General features: G+C 42.4%; 1 protein-coding gene and 1 long non-coding RNA gene across 4 annotated transcripts; one reads left to right on the top strand and one right to left on the bottom strand.

Annotated features, from left to right (window-relative positions):
• Positions 1–58: 58 nt before the first annotated feature.
• LOC117469138 lies at positions 59–1110 on the bottom strand. 3 transcript variants are annotated; one of them, XR_004554561.1, is made up of 3 exons: positions 605–1110; positions 243–530; positions 59–120 (listed from the first exon to the last, which is right to left on the bottom strand). It is a non-coding gene; the product is annotated as an uncharacterized LOC117469138 (long non-coding RNA). The 3 variants fall into 3 exon arrangements; XR_004554560.1 differs by having other exon boundaries at positions 89–120; positions 214–530; XR_004554562.1 differs by having other exon boundaries at positions 106–158; positions 262–530.
• A 6-nt stretch (positions 1111–1116) lies between these two features.
• On the top strand, positions 1117–5115 carry spint2 (serine peptidase inhibitor, Kunitz type, 2; the record flags this gene model as incomplete). The annotated part of the gene is given in 5 exon segments (XM_034113515.1): positions 1117–1167; positions 1299–1472; positions 2193–2237; positions 3635–3743; positions 3976–5115. Coding segments are annotated over 5 exon segments (464 nt in total), but the record flags the coding sequence as incomplete, so codon positions are not given.
• Positions 5116–13103: the final 7988 nt, after the last annotated feature.

Below are 13103 nucleotides of genomic sequence, written 5' to 3'. Positions count from 1 at the left end.
GTACCTGTACAGGTGAGAGACACCTGTCTGTACCTGTACAGGTGAGAGACACCTGTCTGTACCTGTACAGGTGAGAGACACCTGTCTGTACCTGTACAGGTGAGAGACACCTGTCTGTACCTGTACAGGTGAGAGACACCTGCACAGGTGAGACACACCTGTCTGTACCTGCACAGGTGAGAGACTGTCTGTACCTGTACAGGTGAGAGACACCTGCACAGGTGAGAGACACCTGTCTATACCTGTACAGGTGAGAGACACCTGTCTGTACCTGCACAGGTGAGAGACTGTCTGTACCTGTACAGGTGAGAGACACCTGTCTGTACCTGCACAGGTGAGAGACACCTGTCTGTACCTGCACAGGTGAGAGACTGTCTGTACCTGTACAGGTGAGAGACACCTGTATGTACCTGCACAGGTGAGACACCTGTCTGTACCTGCACAGGTGAGAGACTGTCTGTACCTGTACAGGTGAGAGACACCTGCACAGGTGAGACACACCTGTCTGTACCTGCACAGGTGAGACACACCTGTCTGTACCTGCACAGGTGAGAGACTGTCTGTACCTGTACAGGTGAGAGACACCTGCACAGGTGAGAGACACCTGTCTGTACCTGCACAGGTGAGACACACCTGTCTGTACCTGCACAGGTGAGAGACTGTCTGTACCTGTACAGGTGAGAGACTGTCTGTACCTGTACAGGTGAGAGACGACTGTCTGTACCTGTATAGGTGAGACGCACCTGTCTGTACCTGTATAGGTGAGAGGCACCTGTCTGTACCTGTACAGGTGAGAGGCACCTGTCTGTACCTGTACAGGTGAGAGACACCTGTCTGTACCTGTATAGGTGAGAGGCACCTGTCTGTACCTGTACAGGTGAGAGACACCTGTCTGTACCTGTACAGGTGAGAGGCACCTGTCTGTACCTGTATAGGTGAGAGGCACCTGTCTGTACCTGTACAGGTGAGAGACACCTGTCTGTACCTGTATAGGTGAGAGACACCTGTCTGTACCTGTACAGGTGAGAGACACCTGTCTGTACCTGTACAGGTGAGAGACTGTCTGTACCTGTACAGGTAAGTTGTTGTTGTTAATGGACTCTTGTCTCTCTGCAGTCAGAGTGCTGCCATCCTCAAAGAAAGCCCCGCCCCCTGCAGCTGATACAGGTACGTCACCATGTTTCAGATACCTGTCAGAGGTCTGCACACCTTTTATTCTTCAGGTGTGAGGCCTGTACGGTGACCTAGGTGACCTAGGGTCAGGGTAACCCTAACCCTGGGCATCATTCTGTTTGTAGACTCAGAGGCCTGTACGGTGACCTCTGACCCCGGGCCCTGCCGCGCGGCCTTCCCCATGTTTTACTACGACCTGAACACCGCCAGCTGCCAGACCTTCCTCTATGGGGGGTGCCGAGGAAACAGGAACCGCTACAGCAGCCTGGAGGACTGCATGACTCGCTGCCAGAACACAGGTAACCCTGTGTGTGTCTCGCTGTGTGTGTGTGTCTCGCTGTGTGTGTGTGTCTCGCTGTGTGTGTCTCGCTGTGTGTGTGAGTCGCTGTGTGTGACGCTGTGTGTGTGTGTGTCTCGCTGTGTGTGTGTGTCTCGCTGTGTGTGTGTGTGTGAGTCGCTGTGTGTGACGCTGTGTGTGTGTGTCTCGCTGTGTGTGTGTGTCTCGCTGTGTGTGACGCTGTGTGTGTGTGTCTCGCTGTGTGTGTGTGTGTCTCGCTGTGTGTGTGTGTGTCTCGCTGTGTGTGTGTGTGTGAGTCGCTGTGTGTGACGCTGTGTGTGTGTGTCTCGCTGTGTGTGTGTGTCTCGCTGTGTGTGACGCTGTGTGTGTGTGTCTCGCTGTGTGTGTGTGTGTCTCGCTGTGTGTGTGTGTCTCGCTGTGTGTGTGTGTCTCGCTGTGTGTGACGCTGTGTGTGTGTGTGTCTCGCTGTGTGTGTGTGTGTCTCGCTGTGTGTGACGCTGTGTGTGACGCTGTGTGTGTCTCGCTGTGTGTGTGACGCTGTGTGTGACGCTGTGTGTGTCTCGCTGTGTGTGTGACGCTGTGTGTGTCTCGCTGTGTGTGTGTGTCTCGCTGTGTGTGTGTGTGTCTCGCTGTGTGTGTGTGTCTCGCTGTGTGTGTGTGTCTCGCTGTGTGTGACGCTGTGTGTGACGCTGTGTGTGTGACGCTGTGTCTTGTTGTGCAGGTTCCTTTGACACTCGTGGGAAAGCTCGTGACCGCTGGACTGCAGGTCAGTTTTTAATGTAAAGTCTAAACAACACGTCATTAAACTTCCTGTGTTCGTTATTGTTCCTTCAGTGGGAGATCTAAAGAGGAACACTGATTAATCCTGAAATATTTAACAACATTCTGACGGACAAAGAGCTTCTCCTTAACGTTACAATCATCCATCTGCAAGATACCCGGGATTCAAGATCCCTTTGTCCGACCATACCCGTGTTTCAAGGTCCAGGGCCCAGTAGTTCAAAACTTTTAATCCCTATCTATCTGATCGGATTTGGATTTTGGGTAGTTCAAAACCAAAAAACAGGATCAGGATCACTTTGGGATCAGATCAGATCAGATCAGATCAGATCAGATCAGATCAGATCAGATCAGATCAGGAAATCCAATCCAAGCTTTAATCTGGATCAAATCTTCAAAATGGGTAGTTCATACCCGTGTTTCAAGATACCCGTGTTTCAAGATACCCGTGTTTCAAGATATCCGTGTTTCAAGATACCCGTGTTTCAAGATACCCGTGTTTCAAGATACCCGTGTTTCAAGATACCCGTGTTTCAAGATACCCGTGTTTCAGATACCCGTGTTTCAGTGTTTCAAGATACCCGTGTTTCAAGATACCGTGTTTCAAGATACCCGTGTTTCAAGATACCCGTGTTTCAAGATACCCGTGTTTCAAGATACCCGTGTTTCAAGATACCCGTGTTTCAAGATACCCGTGTTTCAAGATACCCGTGTTTCAGTGTTTCAAGATACCCGTGTTTCAAGATACCGTGTTTCAAGATACCCGTGTTTCAAGATACCCGTGTTTCAAGATACCCGTGTTTCAAGATACCCGTGTTTCAAGATACCCGTGTTTCAAGATACCCGTGTTTCAGTGTTTCAAGATACCCGTGTTTCAAGATACCCGTGTTTCAAGATACCGTGTTTCAAGATACCCGTGTTTCAAGATACCCGTGTTTCAAGATACCCGTGTTTCAAGATATCCGTGTTTCAAGATACCGTGTTTCAAGATACCGTGTTTCAAGATACCCGTGTTTCAAGATACCCGTGTTTCAGTGTTTCAAGATACCCGTGTTTCAAGATACCCGTGTTTCAAGATACCCGTGTTTCAAGATACCCGTGTTTCAAGATACCCGTGTTTCAAGATACCCGTGTTTCAAGATACCCGTGTTTCAAGATACCGTGTTTCAAGATACCCGTGTTTCAAGATAGCCGTGTTTCAAGATACCCGTGTTTCAAGATACCGTGTTTCAAGATACCGTGTTTCAAGATACCCGTACTTCAGAATACTCGTGTCCGTCGATACCCGTATTGGGTCATACCCCTGGACGCCCCAGTGTAACAGTGCTCTCCCCTCATGTTGATGTCTCTGACAGGATGTTTATGATCTTCCTCCTCTCACAGCCGTCTTCCTCTTCGTCACGCTGGCGGTTGTCTCCACTCTGCTGCTGACGACCCTCGTCATCATCACTCTGAGACGCCACCGTCTGTCCCGCCTCCCTTCCTCCTTCAGGTAACACCTATATATATATATATATATATATATATATATATATATATATATATATATATATATATATATATATATATATATATATATATATATATATATATATATATATATATATATATATATATATATATATATATATATATATATATATATATATATATATATATATATATGTGTGTACTGTATGTGATCAAATAGGCTGCGGTATAATGAAATGTGTTTGTCCCTGCAGTGATAAGGAGGAGCTGCTCCCAGACGAACAATCTTCTGTGGAGTCCCTGAACGTCTCAGAGAGCCCCAAACCAGACCAGGCCTGAGGAGATCTGATCATATTCATCTGGAATAACTCTAATATATATAACTGTCATTTGGATTACCTTTATGATATGACTGTTATCGGGATTATCTTTAAATATAAACTCATCTGGATCATTTTGATAATACTATTAAATGAGTTTAGTTGAGTTAGGCTGGGTTAGGGGTTTAGGGGTATCATTGATTTATTAATAAATAAGGAAACTAAATTGATAATAAAACGTTTTCTTTGTAGAACGGCTGACGGTTTGTGTAAAATACGTAATCATTTGACGCTGCAGTTTTACGGTTTGATTGAGGAACTGTTAGTAATTTTTCTCGTTTAGTTTAAAACATATTAAAATGTGCGGATTTGTACCGATATGAGTTTATATTTTAAAAGTTATTTATATGTTGCCTTTTTAAAGTGGTGAATACGATAATTTCTGATTATCGTTCAGCGCTAATCTGTCGTTTAATACAAAAATATTTTCTATAACGTCTGGTTTTTAAATCTTTGTAAACTGTATAACCTTTATACCTGCGTCGTGCCTCAAGATGATTTACACTTTCATATTTTATGAAGTTAATGTGAAAACACGTTTGAATGAATGACCGTGCTGCAGGGAGAGGAAATCAACCAATCACAGCCCTACCTGGAGCCTACTTCCCACAATGCATCAGGACTCTGATTACCTGGAGCCTACTTCCCACAATGCATCAGGACTCTGATTACCTGGGGCCTACGTTTCCCATAATGCAACAGAGCTTTGATTCCCTGGAGAACACGTTTCCCATAATGCAACAGAGCTTTGATTCCCTGGAGAACACGTTTCCCATAATGCAACAGTCTATTGATGGATTAGTACTTTTGATTAATTAGTAATTGTTAAAGGATCCTCGAACACAATTATTTGGATAGTTTCATATCAAACAAATGAATTAACTGATATTCTGTCATGCTGTGTTTTAATTAAAAGAGCTCCAGAATAAGTCTATTTTTCTCTGTGATCAAAGTTTCTGTTTTTACATATGAAGGGTTTTTCTTTGTCTCAATAAAAATGTATTTACACCTCAATGTCTTCATGTTCATATTTTATCTTTTTCATTCTCACAAACAGAAGATGTTGTTAAACTGTAATATTAGACATGTCTGATATCTCTTCCTGGCTGAGTTGCTGTGGATCCTAAACGTTTCCACTTTGCAGTAACACCTCTCTCAGTTGATGGTGGAATATCTAGGAGAAATGAACTGACTTGTTGCAGCGGTGGCACTCTGTTACAGAACCACGTTGAATTCAGTGAGCTCTTCAGAACGAGCCATTCTTCCACACATGTTTGTAAAGGCAGACTGCACGGCCAGGTGCCTTTATACGTCTGAGGCAATGGGACTGAAGGAAACTCCTGAATTCAATGATTCTGAGGAGTGTCCCAACACTTCTGTCTCTATAGGGGAGAGTGGGGTAAGTTGAGCTGTCCTCTAAGCAAGGAGTAATGACACATAGTAAAAATGTAAGCACACCTATAATTCAGGATGTCTCCTATCAATGGCAATGAATTCATATTTGATCAGTGAAAATCAGGGCCAAAAACAGCCCTTCCAAAAACTAGTAAAAACATGAAAACAAGATGTTTTCGCTTGTTATGAGCAAAATAATCTGCCATAAGAACCAGTGAACATTAGCTTGGTAAGATTTCTTGAAATAAGATGCGATATTTAGATACATGAGATCTTGAAACTAGCTGGGAGAACTCACTTTGAACTTCATTTGACCAGAATTAGGAAATCTTATGTTACAGAAAAGAGCCAAAAATGATCAAAAACAGTATTTTTCACTCAAAATAAACTTTTAGATTCTTTCATTTCAGGACCATTTACCCTTATTTTAAGTTATATGATATGAGACTCTTACTTGAAATAAGATGTGCAAGTATTATTTAAGAGAAAATGTGGCTTAAGTAAGCTGGAAATACTCCTATTAAGCGTTTACTACTATTATTAAGTCAAGCTCTACAATGGCGATACAGATCTAGAACTATCGCATTCTCCAAATAAGTGTGAAAATGAAAACATGTCTTTAATTTAGCAGTTTATTTTCTACCAGTGAACTACAGGAGCATACACGGCAAAGTACTTACATGGAAATGAGCACAAGAAAACATGAGACATCATTTCCAAAACTGTACAAACTGCTCCAGAATTAAAAAAAACACTTTTCCCTGGCCCATGATATACCCCTAACCCTGGCCCATGATATACCCCTAACCCTGGCCCATGATATACCCCTAACCCTGGCCCATGATATACCCCTAACCCTGGCCCATGATATACCCCTAACCCTGGCCCATGATATACCCCTAACCCTGGCCCATGATATACCCCTAACCCTGGCCCATGATATACCCCTAACCCTGGCCCACGATATACCCCTAACCCTGGCCCACGATATACCCCTAACCCTGGCCCATGATATACCCCTAACCCTGGCCCACGATATACCCCTAACCCTAACCCATGATATATATATGATATACCCTTCCACAAAGTTTCATATTAAAAAGCCTAGTTGTTTTTTCCTTACAGTAATACACACAGCACCAAAAACATAACTTCCTTAGCAGAGATAATGAATGAACATTAAAACTGTGAAACACAAACTTCAGTGGCCTGGAATAGAATAACAGAACTTGAGAATGACATCTGGCCATATATCACTTTTCTATTGGCCAAGAAAAGCTTTCCATTCGGCCTTTCTTGTAGGATGGTGTGAGGTCTTTGTGTCCAAGAGGATCTCTGTTTGTATGACTGGAAGCAGGGTGGCTACACACTTGGGGTATGTAAGGTGAAAGGCCATAAGGTATATGGGCAAGGCATCACCTCTGGCCAGGAGGCAGCTGCACGAGCTCACAATCAGGACTGGACACGGGAGAGGTCGTTTCTTCAAGTAGGAACTGGGGTCTTCTTTTTCCTATAACACAAATATATGTCCATTAGGATCATGCACTATTGTTTTAAAGTTCATTTTGGTTATTTGTAAACTTAAGCCTTTTTAACTGTCTTCAATGCATGAACTCAAGGTTTAAAGTATGTAAGGATGAATATGTCCGTTTGCTAGTATTGGTTAGGTTTACCAGGCTATTCTTCATTAGAGCTACAACAAACCCTTGTGTTCATTACAGTGTCTTTGAAGGCATCATAATAATACATTTGATTTAGAGGCACCTTTAGGACACCTTACAATTCATAAAATATTCTAAAAAAGGTTAAATATGGATAACATTTCTTCTACTGTCTGCAAGCTGAATCAAGAAATTCATTTTTTTGAAATTCATTCTTTTATTTATTTTTCACAATTCAATGAATTACCTGTGCCTTGATGAAGAAAACAATTAATAGAATTCAAATGAATAAGCAAGGTGCTCATATTCAAAAATAAAATGGTTAAATTCAACCTTTTTTCTTCTTATCTTATTAAAAATAGGTCATTCAAATGTTTTTCCTGTGATCAATGTGTTGTGCCTGGTCCTTGCATAAGTAATGAACGTGTTCCACAATAGTACTGGGTCGAACAAATCCATATGGTACTTTCCTAACATATTGAATACTGCATTCTTGTTGCTTTGGACAGTCAACATGATCCTGCTACGTTTGACTCACCTGGAGGACATGCAGCAGAGCCTCACTTGCATCTCTTAGCTTCTTTGGAGGAGCAGACGGAGAGGGGAACAGTGAGCACACGCAGGATCCTTAGCCTGTTCAGCTGTTTGGAAAAGTACATGTTGCAGGAGGTCAAATCTGAACAACAGTCTAGTATAGATGTGATGCTTTAAAAACATGAACATTCAACAAACAGTTAAACCTCCATCGCAGATGAAAAGAATGAAGCCAATATGAAGTTGTGTTAAACATGCCTTAATGTACGTCCAACTAACCCTAACATAACATTATAACTTACCTTCTAAACATGCCTTAATGTACGTCCAACTAACCCTAACATAACATTATAACTTACCTTCTAAACATGCCTTAATGTACGTCCAACTAACCCTAACATAACATTATAACTTACCTTCTAAACATGCCTTAATGTACGTCCAACTAACCCTAACATAACATTATAACTTACCTTCTAAACATGCCTTAATGTACGTCCAACTAACCCTAACATAACATTATAACTTACCTTCTAAACATGCCTTAATGTACGTCCAACTAACCCTAACATAACATTATAACTTACCTTCTAAACATGCCTTAATGTACGTCCAACTAACCCCAACATAACATTATAACTTACCTTTGGAGGTTTCAGCATCTTATTCCATACGCCATAAAACGGCACCTTCTGGCAGAAGTCTTGCCATCTTTCCTTCATCAATGCTGTGGCTGCTATCCTTGTCCAGAAGACGTCGAAGCTCACCCATTGCCTATCAAATATCCAATAAACCAAAACAGAGATCGAAACTATCACTTAGGAGGAGCGAATTGAAAAATAATACCTGTTCACATTCTGACTAATGGATAGTTAATAATTACTCACATGTCTAATGTCCCTGAAACAAGGATATGCCTCCAGAATCTTCTGGTGTTTGTTGTCCTCATCAGAATCAATGAATGCTCTTCTGGCTGCATACTCCAAGCCCAAGAGCTGAGAGACAGACTCATAGTCAGGGTACCAACTCTGAAGGGTCCTGCAGTGCTTGGCCATGGAAGCCCGACTGTCAGTGTCTGGACTATCAATGTTTGTAGACCTGTTTGCTATAAGACACAAAAATACATAATTACTTTTCAGAAACAGAATCAACTAGAAGGGCACACACGAGAAACACGAGACATCATTTCCAAAACTGTACCAACTGCTCCAGAATTGAAAAAAAACACTTTTCCCTGGCCCATGATATATATATGATATACCCTTCCACAAAGTTTCATATTAAAAAGCCTAGTTGTTTTTACCTTACAGTAATACACACAGTACCAAAAACATAACTTCCTTAGCAGAGATAATGAATGTTCTTCTTGGTACATATGCAGAGCTGAGAGACCAACTCATAGTTAGATTTGTATTTCTTACACAGAGTCTGTAGGGTGCTGTTGGGATTGGCCATGGTTGCTGGACTGGGTGCTGTTGGGATTGGCCATGGTTGCTGGACTGGGTGCTGTTGGGATTGGCCATGGTTGCTGGACTGGGTGCTGTTGGGATTGGCCACGGTTGCTGGACTGGGTGCTGTTGGGATTGGCCATGGTTGCTGGACTGGGTGCTGTTGGGATTGGCCATGGTTGCTGGACTGAGTGCTGTTGGGATTGGCCATGGTTGCTGGACTGGGTGCTGTTGGGATTGGCCACGGTTGCTGGACTGGGTGCTGTTGGGATTGGCCATGGTTGCTGGACTGTCAGTGTCTGGAGTATCGACTCCTGCATCTGTTTTAAGTGTAAAATAAAAAAACAGATTTAGAATATCACAATATTTGAAATGAATTGGTGTTACAGGACGTAGAACTGTTACAACACATTTGAGTTTCAATGCTTTAGGTCTCTATTTTGACATCTCAAAAAGAAGAATGCTCCAAGCACATATGGCAAGAGCACATCGACTCACACTTGATATATCTTATTTGACCAAAATGCTTAAGGCGAGACACTACAGGTGAATAGGGTAATTTGTTTTACTTAAATATATCAGCTAGACATTTCTCTAGTTTATTACTTACAATAAGGAAATAGTTTTTTGTATTACAAGTTTTCTGAAATAGCATGTTTAAATATGCAAATGATTATCTCATTAAATATGCGCATATTTTAATACATTTCAGGAACACAAATCTGAACTTTGGATAAAGCCAGGTTCAAAATTCTTGTTTCATTTTGTAGTCATATTAGAATCTAAAGTTTTTACAGAAGGGATTTAGGATATCTCTTTGTATCACTCCATCAATCAGAAAATACTGTCAACAGCCCTAAAATATAAATGTTCGCCATGTTTGTAGGTATAAAATGTTATATAATTCAGGCTATGAATTATATATGACCAAACCCTTCTGTAAAAGCCTTCATAATATTGATAGGAATATAACTGGAAGGTTTGGTGTATGTAACTGCTACTGAAGTGGACATGTCTCACTCAGAAGAGGAGAGCAAACTCATTTTGAGAAAAGGACCTTTATAGATTGCAGTGTGACGCTAGCTAAACCCTCCTGTTATCTGGATGATAGCTTGCGCATCGACGCACTCCGTGAAGGTATTTCATGTTCGGGGTCATTTGTTTTTTGTCTAACCTTGCTTTGTGGAAGTGACAATTGTTGTCGTCTTCTCTGTGAACGTTTTTTTCGCTGTTCTTTTGCCATTTTCAGATTTAAGTTTCCAGCGGAAAGCTAACCAGGAAGTGTTTTAGCACACCACGTGACGCATCTGAACGAATCACGTTGTCAGAAATTGACACCAGCCAATGAGATTTTGTTGTTTTGTTTAAGACCCCTTTGCACTTTCACGATTGGTTGCTGGTACAAAGGAAATGACCATATTTGGATCCGATGAGATTGTGCAGGAGAGACTGAGCTTTCCAACGATACCTCTGAAGACATGGTGCAGCGGTCGCGGTACTTTATGTTACGTTAGAAAGCTAACTTTTGGTGAATGTAGGAGAAATCTACAGACGCAAATAGACAAACTTTATTAAAATAAACACCTAAATGTGTATTTTGTACGTTTTCCTTCCAAAAGCCTGAAAGAAAACATGTTATGGAATCAAAATAGCACAAAATCTCAAAATGTACCAGTGCATGAAAAACGATGTTTTTGCTGCCGTGTCTCGCCTTAAATGTGAAATCTCACCGGGAGCTCACAGAATAGTTTTGTATTGTTTACAAGACCCAATTATGTGACTTTATTATATTTGTGACTATCACAAGTCTATCAGAAACACCACAAAGGGGCACATCTGTAAATCCAAAGCTGGAACCAGTTTCTTTACCGAGCCTGGAGTGCTCCTTCCATCCGAGCCACTTGATTCCTCTTCTTTGAATGTCTCCCACCTGGACTGGTCTTTGGGGGGATCTCACATGTTGTAATCTTTTGTATAGCTGAGCATACACCGTGACCTGGGACACATGAGCCTTCAAAGCTCGATTACAAATGCAGAAAATCAAACATCTATTGTAATCAACTGGATGCATTTCAACACTTACCCACAAAGTGTTCTTGCTGCCTCTGTCCTGCAGCATGGGGTAGTATTGAACTATTCTCTTTGCCATAGCTGTAACTTCTGGCTTTGAAGGGTATCTGTCTGAGTCTTTATCCCCCTTTGCCCTCAGGATTGCAATCATACTTGTCACGGTGTTTCTTATGAGCCGGCATCTGAGGTCTTGCTCTCACAACCTTTCTTCGCCAATTCAAAGAACTGTATTCTGACCTGCTCAAGTTCTCTGTCAGTGTGCAACACATATTCTGGAAAGGATAACTTCACAACCTTTTCAGGGGTTTTGTGCTTTGGAGGACATCCTTTCACAGGAGTGGATGTCTGTGGCAGGGACGACTCATTAGTAGAAGTAGGACTTCCCATTGGTTCTGAGTCTTTTAGGCAAGGTTCCTTTAAAATAAAAAAAAGTAATGAACTCATGGTAAAAAAATCAACCTAAACTGCAATGTAATTATTTTTTTTATGTTTATGTGAATTTGGGAGTCATTTCTATTTTTGTGAATTTGTCAATCTTATTTTCCCCATTCATATTGAGACTCATTTCATTTCATTAGTTATGCAATGTCATTGAAAGACTGACCTCATCCAATTCAGCATGACAAGGTTCAAGGTTCAAGGTTCAAGGTTCTTTATTGTCAATCTGACATAGCTACAGAGTAATTATGCAGTTGAAAATCTTATGTCACAGGCTTCTCCAACAATGCAACATAATAACATAACATAATAACAATAAGAGCAAGAGCAATACAAAAATAATAATAGTTATAAAAATGAAATAAAGTTATGATGTGGAATAGTGCAGTATGAGTCTATATACAAGTTATTGGAATGATATATATATATTAGGTATTAGATACATACTACTGAGTAGCAGTTGAATGTTTGAAGTTGTTTCAACAGTTCAATTTTTTAACAGTCTCACTGCCCGCGGGAAGAAACTGTCTCCGAATCTTCTTGTCCTTGCCCGGATGCTGCGGTAACGTCTGCCAGACGGCAACAGAAAGAACAGTTTGTGGCTGGGGTGATGGGGGTCTTTGATAATCCGTAGTGATTTCTTCCTGAGCCGCTGGGAGTAAAGGTCCTCCATGGATGGCAGCTCCGTCCTGGTGATGTGCTGTGCAGTTTTCACCACCCTCTGTAAAGCCTTACGATCGAGGTCGGTGCAGCTGCCGTACCAGGCCGTCATGCTGCCAGTGAGGATACTCTCTATCGTGCACCTGGAGAAGTTGCAGAGTATCCTGGAATCCATTTTGAACCTCCTCAACCTGCGGAGGAAGAAGAGCCGCTGTCGAGCTTTCTTGGTGATGGTGGTGGTGTGAAGAGACCATGTCAGGTCCTCAGTGATGTGGACCCCAAGGAACCTGAAGCTTTTGACTCTCTCCACCGTAGTCCCATTGATGGCGATGGGGGCGTGTCCCTCTCCCTGCTGCTTCCTGTAGTCCACAATCAGCTCCTTTGTTTTGCTGATGTTGAGATGGAGGTTGTTCTCCTGGCACCAAGATGTCAGGTTTTCGACCTCCTCTCTGTACGCCGTCTCGTCATCGTCTGTGATCTGGCCGATGACGGTCGTGTCATCAGCAAACTTCACGATGGTGTTGGAGCTGTGTGTGGCCACGCAGTCGTGGGTGAACAGGGAGTAGAGGAGAGGGCTGAGCACGCAGCCTTGAGGGGCACCGGTGTTAAGAATCAGGGTGGAGGATGTGATATTTCCCACCCGCACTGCCTGGGGTCTGCCCGTCAGGAAGTTCAGGATCCAGTCACAGAGGGCGCTGTTGAGCCCGAGGTCTCTGAGCTTGATGGCCAGCTTGGAGGGCACAATGGTGTTGAATGCTGAACTGTAGTCAATGAACAGCATTCTCACATATGTGTT

This window comes from Trematomus bernacchii, unplaced genomic scaffold, assembly GCF_902827165.1.
Source record: "Trematomus bernacchii unplaced genomic scaffold, fTreBer1.1, whole genome shotgun sequence".
NCBI classification, from domain to species: domain Eukaryota; kingdom Metazoa; phylum Chordata; class Actinopteri; order Perciformes; family Nototheniidae; genus Trematomus; species Trematomus bernacchii.
This window is presented reverse-complemented; position numbering and strand designations above follow the sequence as displayed.